Genomic DNA, 15,774 nt, shown 5'->3' with positions numbered 1-15,774 from the left:
GATATCTGAAACCATACAGATACTGGATAAAACTAACATCTACCAAAAAAAATTTCAGTTGTTGACACCCTCATACTTCATTTGCTTTTTACTTTTTTTCCTTTTCTTTTTTCTTTCTCTTCATGCTAATCATTATCTGGCTATGAAAGGATGTCGGCTCATCATTGGGGGAAGGCTTTTGCGAAAAGGTGGGTTTTGTGTTGTGTTCCAAATGTAGTTGGTCTTGGGTTCAGTCCCTCCCTTGCAGTAAGGTCTCTCACAAATGGAGATGTTTTACTTCATTTCCTTCTGGGTTGAGTAATAATCGGGTGGGGCTGAGGGGAGGAGGAGAATGTTTTGTTTTGGGGTTTTTTTAATGACAAAGGTTGTCCTGTTAGCTTGAAAATGGATGGTGCAAAAAAAGAACAAACGTTTCAAGTATTTCAAAGATTCTCAAGTGCAACCTGATGCATGCCAAGATACGGAAGAAAGTGCTTTATTGTCAGGAGTGGATTTCAGGAAACTTCTTTTAAAAGAGGTGGTTACTGGCAAACCTGAAGTTGCACAAAGTACCCAATTTCCTTGCCTCAGTTTCCCTCTGCAGCGTAATGGTCTTGCTTTACATGAAGACAGATATTTTGGGAATCACTCAGCCCTGGTGAGTTCATTAGCAAGTGTTATTCTTACACAGAAAACATGTCCAGGAAATACATCTCACCTATCACAATGTATGGAAACTTATTACAAATAAGCACATGCTGATTTTAAATTTTATGTTTTTAAGACAAAACCCGTATCTTCTTGAAACCATATAAATGTGGACCTGGAAAAGAAGCTTGAAATTGAACAGAGTTTTGAGGGGTCAGTGTAGTGAGGAAGGCAAAATCTGTAGATTTGCGGGAAAAGACAAATGACATGCATCTCAGTTTGGAGAGCAGAGGATGCTGTTGCCATTTCTCTGGGCTGAGATTGGCACTGTTTACCTGTTTGCTGAGGAAACTGTCCTGGGAAGTACTTGAGTACAGCCAGATGCTGTACAAGCCAGTGCATGATTTGAGCTTTTATTGGACCACCTATATTTTGCTTTTTGCCTTCACCATTTAGCTTTCCATCTGCCTATCATGGCTTCTTGAAAATGACTAGGTTGGGAGAAACACTTTCACTCGGTTTTGAGTTTATGCTCTTCATTTCCATATGCAAAAGAAAATCCATGTTGAAATGGACAATCTGTTTTCTGTGGTTTTTAGAAAGCGTGTTGTCTGTTCAGTATAATAATGTAACTGACAGAGGAAGGACTTGCTGATAGATTTATTTGTGTAAAGTGGAATATAGTCCAAATTAGATATGGTTGCAAATGGCTGGATTTGTACAGAGTGAAACATGGCTTTGAGCAAATCAGTTGGAGAGAACTGAACTGCTTAGGAACACACAGCTTGATACTTAAATCCCACAGTTGAAAAAGGTCATATTCTTGAAAAGAAATCATCTGGGTTGGGGTGGAAATGCAAACCTCCATACAAGGAGATTGTGTTCAGTTTATCAACCCTAGTCCAAATGAGTTCACAGCTTTCAATGCTGCCCTTTAAATGCAAAGCTAGGAAGCATGAAAAAATTGTAGGACACAAGAAGTCATTTCTCAACAAGAGGACAGTGAAGCTCTCAAGGCACAATTACTGGGTGGTTTACTATGTGGAATAGAGTTTGTTAGTATAACAGAATCTTTCCTTTTCCTGATAGTCCTTATGTGAAGTAGGGTATGAGTTAGATCAGTTTTGACTAACCTGTTTTCTGGCTTGTGACTATGTTGTGCCTGATGCCTACATCTCAGCTGCTTCTTAGGCTAGCTCAGGACTAACAGTGTTTTAGTTCAAGCACAAGGCAGCACAACTACTGTGTTTTCAGAGTCAGCTGTGTGGTTCAAAAGCTGTTGAATTCAAGTTGTTGAATCTGTCTGCTGGAGAGCCTAAGCTAACAAGAGCTGCTGGGAGGCAGTCTGGCTCCTGCTGAAGCCAGCTTCTGCTGAGTGCCCAGGCGTGGAAGGGCTATAGTTTAAATAGTTCTGATACACTTCTTTTTCTGAGGAAAGTTATCAACTCAGTGAAGTGCTGTGTAAGTACTACAGTATTCCTGGGATGCTGTACTTGAACTGAAATGAACCTTCCTCTATAGATCCAAGAAATATAATTATGGCCCTGCACAGAACATCTTGGTCCCTGATAACCAGGGGTAGCAATGTAGGAGGATGTTAGCATCTAGAATCAGCAGTTGCTGTTTTTTTCTAGCTGGTCTGAATAATTTGACACTGAAAGGTATGAAAGGAGCTGACAGAGAAGTTCTCTGCGTTGTGTGTTGCAAGGTTTGTTAGAAGTCAAAGTTTAGGGAAATACAGAGGATTGGCGTTGCTGTGCCAGTACACACAGGGGTGGCTAAGATGGCCTGAACAATCAGCACCAGCCTGACATTAAGGACATGCAAAATACCGAAATTGTTAATATAGGATTTCCCTGGCTTTAGTTGGTCCTTCAGTCATTCCTCTCCTTGAGAATTACTGATTGATAAACACCCAATTGTTGCAGGTCTCAAGATATTCTTGAGAACACTGAATTATTATCAAGCCTTGAATTTTTACTGGATGTTGTTATGGATTGCTTCTTGTTCTTGTGCCAGTTATTAGTGGTTTGGACTAAACATGTACTCTTGCTCCTGAAAACTGTGATAAAATTGCTAAACTATGAAATTGGGCAGGATGGGCCTCTCATTAGGAACACTTAATATAAAAAAGAAAAGAAACTTTGCATTTCACTTCAGCCAAATGTGATCATGCACGTAAGGATCCAGGAATGAGAAGCAGTAAATCAGGGTTGGTGTTGGGTGGTCAGGTAGAGATGGTCTTCTGCAAAGAGGGTTAGTTCTGCCCCTGTGAAATCAGTGGGGTGTTGAACAGAAGATGCAGCCTCTGTGTTTAGTCCTGCTGCACCTACTCTTGGTATGGTAGATCCATGCCTACCATGAGCTCCACAAAAAGATGTTGGAAAAATAGAGGAGGGTTCTCAACAGAAGTACAGGAAGTGTTTCCTTGTCTTTAATCATTTCTACACCAGCCTGTTTAGGGAGCTCAATATACATATCACTTACTGAAGTGAAAATGTATTGTGATCCGAGAAATTAAGTACCTCTATGGGAAGTGCAAATCTTGTGGCAATTCGGTAGCCAGGCAGTAAGGAGAAGCTAAAGCCAGATTGATACTAAAACATTGTATGTTTTTTAAAATAGTAACTATTGAAACAATTTTCTAGGAGTTGCCATAGGCTCCTATCAGTAGCATTTCTTAAATGAAAGTGTTTTTAAAAATAATTTGATCACAACTGTTGCACTCAAACTAACAAATCAAGGAACCTAAGATGTGAGAGTATATGGTCACAAGGTTACGTCAGGCCAGTGAAACTTGCCAAGTGTCATGCAAGCGCGGATTTGTTCATTTGTGCCTGTACCATGGTTGTTAGCTCTTGGGGTATGAGCTCATCCTCACACTACAGTGATTTGCAGACTGAATGTTGCTGTATGCCAGTTTCTTGGTTGTCCCAAATGGGTTTCAACAAGAGGAGTAGTAGTAGAAGAGCAAGATCTGCTGTTTCTGGGATGACTGTGAATTTAATGTGTCATCTTTGCTGGAGCCAGATATTTGTTCCACGTTTGGAGGCCCCCAATCATTTCTAACTAGTACTTTAATAAGTGTGGTTGGTGTATGGACCTCAACCATGATTTAAGAATGTAAGAGGGCACCTGCTCTTTCATAAACAGGCTATCAGGAAGTGAAAAAATACTTAAATCTTAACCATGTGATCTAATGAGTGAAGGCTGTTATCGATAATATATGACCATTCCTTTTTGCAGTCAGTAGCTGTTCAGGGAAATGAGAGTGAAAGGAACTTGAAAGATTGCAGACAGTGTCTCGAATCTCTGTAACTGGCTTTCAGGTTATCAATATTCAAGGTTTCACTACATTAGGTAAGATTTCTTCCCTTGTTCTCCAGTCATCCTGGGTGTTTTCAATCATGTAGATCTGTAGGAGCACAAGTTTAGTATCACAGGAAAGAAAAAAACCCTTTTTTAAAAATTAGTGTAAGTTGTCCAATAAGGGTTAACAATTTGTTATCTTGGAAAAATCTGTATTCGTGTTTCCTTTCCAAAGGCTTTCCTGCACTAGTTATGCACAGTATTGCAAATGGGAGGTAATATTAAACACCTCCATATTTTGTACTTGATCTGGCAGTCCATGTAAGTTAGAAATGCTCAGCTGTTGCTGCAGTGCAGGTGATGTTCGGCTGTCTTGACCAGGTGATGAGGTGAACATTGTGTCATGAACTGGGCACCACTTTATTGCCCCCATCAGAACAAAGTTCAGTGTGAACACGAAGTTTCAGTTGGGTCCTTTGAAGGTTTCTTCAAAGGCATTGCTGATGTTTTTGAATGTTGTATGCTTCTCATCATTGATGTGTTTTGACTTTATTCCTGAGCCTTACCGTGTATGTTTTTGTTGCAGCACACGTCCCATGGAGACGGACGGCAGGAAGTTTCCTCTCGAACTGGGCGCTCTGGAGCTCGCTGCAGGAACTCCATAGCCTCCTGTGCTGATGAGCAGCCGCATATTGGAAATTACAGACTCCTTAAAACGATTGGAAAGGGGAATTTTGCAAAAGTGAAACTGGCAAGGCACATCCTAACTGGCAGAGAGGTAAAGCGGTATGGGTGTAAACAGCAGTGAGTTGCTGTAGGTGTGAGGGTGTTCTTGGAATAGCATCATCTAAGTCGGTGAACATAGAGCACATTTTACTAGAGAGATTGCCACTGATGTAGAAAAAAGCAGAAATTGAAAACTGTTTTTTTAGTTACGATTACAAAACAATTTCTCTTGGAAATGGTTTCATAAACTCGTATTTTTGGCAAGTCTCTGTCCAGCTGAACTATGTTAAAATTTGCTACTATAATTTTTTTGGATAAATCCTCCATTTTTAAAAACCAGATCAATATACAGCAATTAAATAAGCTTGTTGGAGAGACTGCCTCTTAGTGTCTCTATACTGCAGGGCTGTTATTGGAGGCGAAGTTCGGCATGAGAACCAAATGTTGTCTTAATTACATTCCAAGTAGCCCAAACACAGTATTTTCTTGCCAGAGCCATGAATCTCCCAGGAATCCTAGGCTGGATCATCCCAGGGTGTCTGCAGTGCTGGGTGGCTTTGGGAGGATGCTTCAGTTTGTTCAGGGATAGTCAGTGTCAGTGACAGTTTGCTCAATGTGTGCAGTATAGACCAGCTTTCTCTTGCATCTCTTCTTGGAGTCGAACTCCGCTCCATATTCAGTTTCTGCATGCCACTGCAATGTAATTAATCACTTGCACTTAATGGTGGTTCTGATTTGGTGAGCTATAGTCCTGTCTGCTTGTTACAAGAAGGTGGTTCTTAGTGCTGTTTTATTAAAAGCAGCTTTGAAGTACTGCAAGAGGCAGAAGCACCTTGCTAACCTTTTTTTGCCAAACCTGTCTGATGAAGTATATGTTTGCTGATACCAGCAATGACTTTTGCAGAAGCTGTGTTGCTGACTGCAGTGCTTTAAGGGAATGTCTCTTCTGAGCTAATACAGGGTTCAGTAGCAGGAACAGAGGGAAGAAGAGAGGGGACATCATTTTGCAAGAGCCACTGAGATAGATTTTTTTTTTGGCTGACAGTTCCTATTGTCTTCTGATGTTAAAGTTAGTTCTCATTTGTAGAGAAATTTTTTGGTTAACTCCTTTCCACTGAAGTTCCCTCCTTTTTTTACCGATACTTAAGATGGGATATGCAAGTACTTGGTTGGTATTTCTTTGCTATTGTTATAGGTATAGAACTTGGAGATAGATATGTGTCACACTTTGCAAAATGTGAAGTACATTTTTCTTTACTTGCAGATAACTGTGTTGACCCCCGGTTCATTATTTTTGTTTGAAATTTCAATTAATGTAGGGAACAGTGTAAAATTTTTAGCTAAATTTGGAAAGGTTTAAATACTAAGTTTCTTCCACTTTCACAGAATTTATGTAGTAAGATCAATTCAGAGCATAAATACTTTCTGGGTTGTGACCATTGGAATGAGTGTCATTCCTTAGAAGAGAACAATTAAGCTAATTTTATAGGAATACCTTCAAGATAATTAAAACTTTTTTTTTTTTTTAAGAGGGAGAAGAGTAAAATTTCTCTTCTTGCTAGATAAACTGTACAACGTTGATAATTTTAGATGTCTGTGACCAGAATTGTTTCCAGTATTCTGGTTAGCAATTTCCCCAATGTCATTACTGCACCCTTGCCCTTACAGAAGTATTTATCTGATCAATCTTCAGATTGTGCTAGCCTTTCTCGTGACTGTTAAATTGATGTGTTTTGCTTGTGATCAGCAACAGCACCAACCTTGTATGTTGAATCTCAGTTTCATTGCTAACTCATCTCCAAGGTTGTTTAAATCGGTTTTCCGATTTGTATTTGATGGTGCCTCTTACCTCCTTCAACAGACGTAATCATTATACTTTGACATCCTGTGCCAAGGCCACTGTTACGGATATTAAACAAGATTGGTCCCAAAATTTTGTCCTTGAAAAACTCTTATTCATTTATTTCCAACCTAATATCTCTTTAGCCTGTTTTCTTAGGAAAAAAAAACAACCTCGTGCACTTTTCAGCTTATCTAGTTGAAAAATTTGCATGCATCCTTTTAGATGAGGCTTTTCATTAGTCCAGGTAGTGATATCTTGTGTGTTTCCATAGGGTACAGTTAACTGTAGGAAAATATGTTGCATTTAAACCTTCTCTTTCCTTGGTTTTTCCCTGCCAGTTTCGAGTTCAGGAATTTTATGATGAATTGGAAAAAAAAAAAGTCTGCTCATTTCTAAACCCTGCTCTGCTATTCTGTTCTTGGTAGATGCTAGGAACCTGTGCTGCAAGAATGGTTTTTTTTTCTTTCTCCTTTGAAAACCTGCTTCTTGTAAGAGTTCCAGGGTCATATTCTCAGCCTGGCCTCAGCCAGATGGCACTTAGCTTTCTGAATTTGTGATTTCCTGCTTTACACACTTTCTCCTGCAGCCTGTTCTGTCTTTGCTCCTGTTCTTTTTTCCATCTTATGTACCAAAACCTAAACTAAATGCTGAGTTTGTGAGTTACACTTAAATGAGTTTTCATCTCTGCTAAATGAGTTTTCATCTCTGCAGCAATGTTCTTGCTGTATTTGAACCACACTTATCTTTTCTTTGTTATCTGTGTCTCTGTTCTGAATGTCCTTTTATGTGACCATGTCAGGTTCACTTTTTGGCAATTCCTTCTTTATATCTCTGCTGAGTAGCTTCCAAATCCTGATGCAGATCAGCACTTTTCTGTCACTTCCTGAAAGGAGGATATGTTTGTTTAAGCATTCTTTTAGGGTAGTTGCTCATCTCCTTGCATCTGGAGTCCTTCCCTGGGAATTTTCCTGTTGCTTGAGATGAAGATTTCATATTTCCAGCTGGAGTAAGTTCTAGGACTCTTTTTCATTTCCATTTCTTGTGTGTCTGCAGGATGCATGACGAGTGCCCATCTTCAAATTACTGAAAGGAAGAAATGTTTAGCCCTTCAGGGGATGATCAGAACATCAGCCTAGTTTGAGGGGGTCGAATTGTCTTGCAAGGAGTGTGTGGCCAGAGATTAGCATCACTGCATTAGGGCTGGTGCTTGGACACACCATCCTTCTTGGTCCTCTGCCTAGGAGAGTATTATTTGTAGGCTGTCTGCCCTTTTGAAACCACAAGTCTTCATTGTTAATCTGCTTTTCTTAATTCTTTACTGCAATCCATGTATTTTCTGTTGTAGTTTTATCAAAAGGTGTTTCCTCTGACAAGTTTTCTGTACCTGCCAAAATGAATCTAAAATATAAAACTACCTTCTGCTGTTACTGAGGTAGCCAAAATTATTATGGACCCTTCTGTTCTTTAAAGACGTGTTCAGTTAATAGGCAGGGAGCTGAAGTTTCCCAGTGAGGCTGAATTCTTTCAGAACCCAAGTTTGACTCCAAGGAATCTATTGTCATCTTCTTTCTGTTCTTCTCTTGGAAAAAGTGAAATTTAAGAGGGAGAAAGCATTCTGAATAGTAGCAGTTTGGCCAATTTGCTCAGTGTCCCAACCTCTGATTTCTTTAGCTCCCTTATTCAAATCATGTAGGGGAAATGTTTTAAGCCACATTATTGTGAATGGTGGAAGCAGAGTCAGTTTTACTTCCATTAACCATTTCACACAGAATACCATGGCAGTGGTGTAATAGTGTAGGTGGACTTGCATTTTTCCAGCACTGGCCCTAGCTCACAGTACGTGAAACGATTCCAAATGCACTTTATGTAAAGAGAGCAAAGGTTCTGCTTTGAAAGGCAATTTAATGTTTTATTAACTGTACTTAGAAAATTCTCCATTTAACTTTCTCAGGCTTGTCAGAACTGTTCTTGAGGGCAGGCTGCCTTTGGCTGTGATTTGAAGACCTTATCAAGGCACCCGAAGTTGTTCCCTGTTCTGATGATGGGTTCAAGCTCTCACAGCCCGTGTTAACACATTGTACTCTCAGTGTTCATGTGGATAGGAATTCTCTAAATTCATCCTGCCTTTAGGGCTATAATTACTGCACTGAACAGGCCTGAGAGTCTGTCTTTTGGAAAACTGAGATCTGTACCTTCCCTGTATCTCCAGGGCTGAATTTGTTTGACAGTGTCAGAGACCTTTCTGGTGATCTGGCACCAAGTGCACCCTGAGGTGAGCTGGTTTTGCAGTAACATGGTACCTTAAGGCTTGATGGGTTGAAAAAAGTTTACCTCTTTTAAAGATTGACCAGAATGGTACAGTCCAGAACAAAAATGCAAACTTTTCTGTGTGGAATGTGCTTACTAAGTGAACAGCTATGGGTAGACTTGGGGCACCAGGTCACTTTCAAATAACTTTATCTTCTGTTGACAAAGGCAGTGCTCACTACATCCAGCATTATAAGAGTCCAGCATTATAATCCAGAATCACAAGAGATTGCAGGAAGCGAGTAACTTTGAACTATTGTCACAAAGTTAACAACAGGCAAAAAGGTAGAGATAAAAATCTTTCTTGGTTTCGTACACAGCTGCCAATATAAAAATACCTATTGCTTAATGTCTTTCTCTCTTGTTTGTATTTTTGAAGTGATTTCTCAAGGTTTTGCAATGGAATTTTGCCTCGGGAAGTAGTGATCTATAATTTCAGTAGCTTGCCTTAGAAGAAAACACTCCCCAGAGTAAAAGCATTCTTAGATGGCTTCTCAGCCATGTCTCATCGTATCTTGCAGCTAGAAGAGCTCAAAATAAATCTTGAATATCAGTTTCAGAAAACACCATATCCATTATATAATTCTGTGATGCACCCAAGCGTTGAACACTGTTCCCCTCTTACCCTCTCCATCGTGACAATCCATCCCTGTGTTTTTGCACTTGAATGTAGGGATATAAATTGGCTTTGATATAAGATATTCTTTATTCCATATGTCACCAACCCCAAGTTAATGAGGTGACAAAGATAGCTTAAAGTGATGCAGGGAAATGGGAGCTGTGGCATGGGAAGGAGCAGCATCTACTGTTTGAGCCAAAAACTGAAGTGTAGTTGAAAGCCTTTGCTTTGCACCAGTGAGGTATTATAATCAGATGAGTTGCAGCATCTTGCCTCTTTGAGAGGCACCATCTCCTTCTGTAGAGCTTCTTCTGGTATGTTTAGTCTCTAATTTAGAAAGGAAAAATACCAATTGGTGTGTAATTCTAGGAAGATTCTCATTTCTTGTTCTACCTTGTCCAGTATCCAAAATGCATTACACTGAAGTTTCTGCTGCCTGTTCATTGCTTCAAATCTTCAGGTTCTGACTAGTTAGCATGGTATGGAATTTCTCTTCTGCTTATTATGTGAAATTTTAATTTTGTTCTTTAATATTTCTGTGCAGCATTTACTGAAAAGAGGAGAACAAGTAAAGTAATGTACTTGCCCAAACTGTTGTACTACGGCCAACGTGGTTTTGTTGATTTCCAAGCAATACTTTTTTTAATACCCATCAGGGAGCAAATTGACACAAATATTTAGTGAATTTCCAAAGATGAACTTCTTGCCAAATTTGTGTGGAAATGCTTTCAATATGCTCTGAAATCTCTGCTTTTAGAAACTGCCAATGCCCAGTCACTACTGTGTAATCTGTTGTGTAATTATACAGTGTAAATATTATCCGTAGGCACACTGCTCTCTATCGGGGCACTGTCTGCTGTTGGAGCTTCCACTGTCATGAGTGTGGTGGTCTTAATGTCAAGTCAGAGACTCAGCAAGCTTCTCATCTCAATATCCTTAAAATACCATTTTTTCCATTCCTGCTTCTAGTTTAAATACAAGTATATAATTTGCAGAAGGAACTTAAGCGATTTTTGTGTAATTTTCATGTTTTCCGTGTCTGTTACTGGATTTGAGCATGTTGTAATAATGTGGTATTGTTCCTATGGAAAATACTGATCATGAACTCTTCCTTTAGGTTGCCATAAAAATAATTGACAAAACACAGCTGAACCCAACTAGTCTACAAAAGGTATGTTTTTACCTTTAATCTTTCAACTGTATTATGACTTGTTTGCTTCCCCGCCTCCTTCCATTAACCCTGAATGCCTGTGCTGGGGAATCTGAAGCATCGCATACCTTTGCACACGTCTGACTACTGTATTTAATAACTGGTTTTGTAACAGATATTTCTGACAACCCTGCAGTTGTTCAAGCTGAACTCACACAGAGCTGTAAACTGAGAAAACAGTGGTATTTGCCACTTCCTTTGTCTTCCAAGCAGAGCTGACTCTGTAGAGAGGACGTCTGTGGTTTGGTGTCATGCCCCCATGTCTCCTTTGTGCCAGTTGCTTTCTTAAACTTAGAAATGCAAAACTTATGTTCTGTCCTCTTAAACTGGCCTTGAAAATACTGCCTGTGGACTGAAGGCCAGGCAGTATCTGTGCCTTTCATGTAGCTTGCAGCAGGAGCAGTGATGCAGTTGTATGAAACAAATTGGGCCATGGCTATTCTGGTTTCTTCCCTCTAGCTCTGAATGTTTAATATGCTGTTACAGTTGTATCACCTTATCTTTTTAGTACAGAGTGATAAACCCTGCTCTTTCATTAAGCAACCCAGTCTGTTTGGGAGTCCGTGCAGGAAGTGCATTTAAATGTTACTTTTACTTGGGACTTCTCTAACTCTGTCCTTTTAAGTTCTGCAGTCAAAGGCTTTTTGTTTACTTTTGCGTACTTTGATAAAACCCCCTTGGAATATTTCTGTTTGAACAAGAGAATATGCAGAATTTACCTGCAAACAAAATGAAAGTGAGTAACTAGAGTAAACTGGAGAATATACACATTTGTATTTTATGCAAATACTAAAAAGATCATGTGACTAGATTTTTTTTATCAAGATTAATAGTGCAAAAGTAAATTGGAAAAACACACAAGTTCTTACATTTTACGGTTTAGTTGAGAGGCAAAGAATAACCTATAGAAGAAAGGCTCCGTCATCCGAGCAGGTGGCAGCTTTGTATGACTCTGTAGATGGGGTAAAAGGAGATAATCTGGTTCCATTTTTCTCAGAATTTTTCTCACTTTAGTCCCTGAGGTTATTGGTGGTTTCTGGGTAAGCAGGGTGAAAATAAAGTGCAAATTAGGTAATATGATGGATTAGATAAAGTTGATTTCTGTGGCAGATTGCAGCTTGGAGTACCTAAATAAAAATGGTTGAATGCTTGAAGCACTTGAAAGTTAAACAAAAGCTCTGTGATTAAAAGGGGAAATATCAGGGCGTGGGAAGAATGGTCAGAGAGAGCTAGAGAGGCCATGTTTTCAGTTAAAAATGCAAAATCATAGTCCTTCAGATGGTGTTGAGATTGGGCTGTAATGCTGGTTTGAGCTCATATTGGGGTACAATACAAACCTTTTACAAGTCACAGGTGTTCAGCTGGAAAAGCCACAAGTGTGCATGATGGGCCTTTGATTACTGGGTTTCAGCTGGGTCAGTGTCCATTCATGGCTCCATCTCTGTTGTAATTTAATTTACAATGTATAAAATTAGATTAGGAAGTGTGATTTGTAGTGTGATCTTGTGTACCACTGTATTTCTTAACTGGGAGTCTGGAAGAATAGTACCAAATAGCAGGGCAGGTATCAGATCAAATTTGTGGAGTGGAATTGCTAATGTGCTCTCGTCTCTAAGCTCATTTGTTAGACGAGCACAAAAAGAATTTCGTAAGGTGTATCAGTTTTCAATTCAAAAACTGAAAGCAGCTTTATTAAAATTAAATGCCTGCTTGCCATAGGAAGCAGAGTGAATGGACAACATATAACTTGCCAGCCTTGCCTGACCAAGGCTTTTTATTTTGCAAGCCTTTGCCCGCTTCCCCCCAGCACTGCCGGCAGTGCCGCAGCCTCGGTGCCTTTGGAGCCAACTGCACGCGCGACCTGTGGATGCGGGGGAAGCTAAGATGGAAGTGCTTCTGATCTTGCACTTCTGGAGAGAGAGATAAAATATTTGAGGTATGGTGGGGAGGGAAGGGCTGTGCCCTGAAGAGGGTGTGGTGTACAGCCTCTCAGCTGCGGTGTAGCTGCATGCCCGAGTCATCCTTAGGTGGGGAAACAACTGGTGATTCAAGGCTGCCAGTTCTGATTTCTTTGTGTTCCATCTTGCACATCGATACTTCAGCTGCCAGGAAGAAGTTAACCTTGTTAAGGACTTGCTTTGCTTTCCGGAGCAGTAATTCTTGGTATGCCCTCTCTGCAGCCCTGACAGCTCCATACTGATTCTCAGCAGCACAGCTCTGAAGGGTCGGGTTTCTTGTCTGCTGCTGAGGAAGTTCTGTGGCAGCCACATGCAGCTACTCTTCACTGTTGTTTTAGGACCTAATTACTGCTCTGCTGCTCTTGCTTAGTGAGGAGGAAGCCGTAACTGGTACTTCCCTGCTTTGAAAGAAAAGGGAGTTCTTAGAGGTTTTTTCCCATGTTGGTGGTGTTAGTCATAATCACCGTTCTCCACAAATGGACTTGTGTATGCAATTCCAGTGGATATTGGTCTCACTGCAAACAAGTGCTGATGCTACAGAGTTCACTTCCTCCTAGACAAAAAATAAAATAGTTTGATGTTTTTTTCTTTTGAGTTACCAATGGCATTATATGCAAGGGGTTTTTTAGCAAGCTCATGTAATAGCACTAAATCACTTCTCATTTTCCTGTTTTAGAACTTGGCTCCTCAGCCAAATATTTTTGTTCATTATGTGCAGATGTTTTGCCACTTACTTGGGCAATACTTATTGTTAAAGTGTTTAAGTATTCTTAAACAACAATTTTAACATGGTTCATGTCCTTTCTGACCATGGGTCAATCAGTGTGTTAAGAATTGCAAGAAAAGGATAAGAATTTTAAATGCTCAGGCTTTTCTGTTTGTCGTGAGTCTCACTTTCTGTTTGCAAGTTGTGCTTAGTTTGAGGCAAACATGTATTGTGTAAAGGCTTTTTGCTTGAGGCTCTTTATTAGATATAGGACATATTTCAGTGAGCAGTTACCAGGAGAAGCCTAATACACAGGTCAGGCTTGAGCTGGCTTGGGACAACATCCTGTGAAAAGCCTCCTCCTTTAAGGGAGAAGGTGACCAGGAGAGATTCGTGCTCTGCAGCTGGCACTGACTCACTTTTTAGCAAACTTTTTCAGTATTTTTAAAATATTTGGTACAGTCTTGTGATAGCTACTGTGGGAGCACTTCTAGTCTGTCTTTTGCTGTGTTCAAAGAGAGTTAACCTAAAAGAATCAGCTTCCATTGCTGGTGCATTGGGGTTTTTTTATTCAGTATTTTGGCTCACAGCATTAATTAAATGGCATTCTTTTCCTGTATCTGACATGGCTTACACTCAAAGGACCAGACCACAACAAAGCAGAAAGCCATTTGTTTGGCAGACTAAGGATGTTTGTCTTTGCCTGGAAACGTTTTTAGAGCTCCTGTTGACGGAAAATGAGCTGTTCAACAAGCTGGGAGTAGCTTTGGATCTCAGTATTAGAAATTAAACTGATGAGAACTGTTTTGAGTTGTTTGTCTGCCTTTATAGTTTCATTATGACAAATAATTTTCTAATACTAAGAAAATAATTTTCTGTATTGAGAACCTTCGTGTTACATTTCCTGATATTACACCTTGTTCTGTGTTCCTGTGGGCAGGGACCCTCAGAGATGTGAGGTTTTATCATACCTGGCTGTTTGCAATGAATTTTCCTGTGTGATGATAGTTACTACATTATTTCCTAGAAGCTGATGCACATAATATTTTGGGGGAATGAAATCTGTAAAACCTTTATCCAGCATACTTTGGGAAAGCTGTATGAGGTACATTTTATCCCTCTATCAGAAATAGACTGTAATGCATATTACAATGTCAGGCATTTGCAGATATCCCCATCTGTGTCAAAATGCACCATATAACAGATAAACTGACTAAGGGTGCACAATCTAAAGTGCATTTATCTAACTAAAATTACAGTTTGGTGGTGGTTGTATCCTATTCTCAAGTATTTTTATTTTTAATTTCTTCTGAGACAGAAATAGTCTGTTTTTTAAAAGAGCTTGTTCCTAGTCACCCACTTGAACAAATGGCTCATGAAGTAGAAGCTGCTTTTTGACATGATTCATTCAGGTTAGTAAAGCAGAGTAGTCATTTTGTAGACTACAAAAGTGGAATGTTTTGGTGAGAGTCTGACCCAGTAGGTTTTATCTGGGTATTGGAGGTGGAAGATATCAGATACCAATTGAGAGTGAATTAAGCAAACTCTCTTTGAAATTGTAAAAACTGGTAAGAGGCTTTCAGTTATATAAGCTGTGATTAAAAGTATTAATGGAGTATTCAGAATATGTTATATGCCAGTTCAGCTGAAATGAATGAAAAGCAAGAAAAAAATAGCTATAGATTCAACTGCTTTTAAATTCCTGATGATCAAGAGAGAGATGATGTAGTCTACCCTGTCTGATTACATATGAAAAAGCTCCAGAAATAACATAGTTTAAAAAAGAAAATAAGGCAATCTTACCTCTCCAGAGGATAAAGAAAACGTGTGCACAGAGGTTTTGAAACTATTTTCATGGCCAATAATTTACTTGATTGATCAATCAGTCGTGATTTCATTTGAGCAGCTTGTCATCTAGCAAATTGTCAGGCACAGACCTGGATAACAAGATAATTAAAAGCATTTGGAAAACTGTTTTTTCTCTGTTCAGGTAGTGTGCCAATCCCAACTGGTGCTGTAGCAGGGAGAAAGTCTCCTGGGCAGTGCAGTGAGGATTGCTCTCCAGCTGTTGGCATTTGCAGAAATTCTGTGATTCTGAAATATCAGAAAGCAGAGAATGGTTAGAACAGCTGGTCTCCAACTTGTGAATTTGTCCTATTGATTAGTTTAAAGCCCACCCCTTGCATTTTCTTTTATTAAAAATCACAAAGGCACAAGGATTTTGTTTTGTTGACTCTTTGGTTGTTTTCTGTTTGTTTCTAATTTTTCACTTTTTTTAATTAATTACAAAGTTTCACCTTTTCTGTACTTTTATTGAGTAAATACACCTACAAGTTTTTGAGTTGTTACTAATATGTGTAGACATACCAAATTTCTTCACTTTATTTGAAATCTGACCTGAGCCAAATCTTCCAGCAGCACTTTTTTTTTTCCTTGCTGTAATTAACAATGCTGTTATCCCTATCCTGT

At 39.4% G+C, this 15,774-nt stretch overlaps 1 protein-coding gene across 14 annotated transcripts in view; it reads left to right on the top strand.

The window, feature by feature from the left end:
• MARK3 (microtubule affinity regulating kinase 3) overlaps positions 1-15,774 on the top strand; it is a 61,153-nt gene that overhangs the window by 8,585 nt on the left and 36,794 nt on the right. For 12 of the 14 annotated variants that reach the window (XM_068192321.1, XM_068192322.1, XM_068192319.1 and 9 more), the window contains exons 2-4: positions 150-188; positions 4,523-4,714; positions 10,549-10,602. In XM_068192321.1, coding sequence (XP_068048422.1) covers positions 150-188; positions 4,523-4,714; positions 10,549-10,602 — 285 coding nt within the window. The remainder of the gene's footprint in view (positions 1-149; positions 189-4,522; positions 4,715-10,548; positions 10,603-15,774) is intronic. The other 2 variants (XM_068192317.1, XM_068192329.1) reach the window with 1 other exon arrangement.

Source organism: Anomalospiza imberbis, chromosome 6 (assembly GCF_031753505.1).
Source record: "Anomalospiza imberbis isolate Cuckoo-Finch-1a 21T00152 chromosome 6, ASM3175350v1, whole genome shotgun sequence".
Classification (NCBI taxonomy): domain Eukaryota; kingdom Metazoa; phylum Chordata; class Aves; order Passeriformes; family Viduidae; genus Anomalospiza; species Anomalospiza imberbis.
This window is presented reverse-complemented; position numbering and strand designations above follow the sequence as displayed.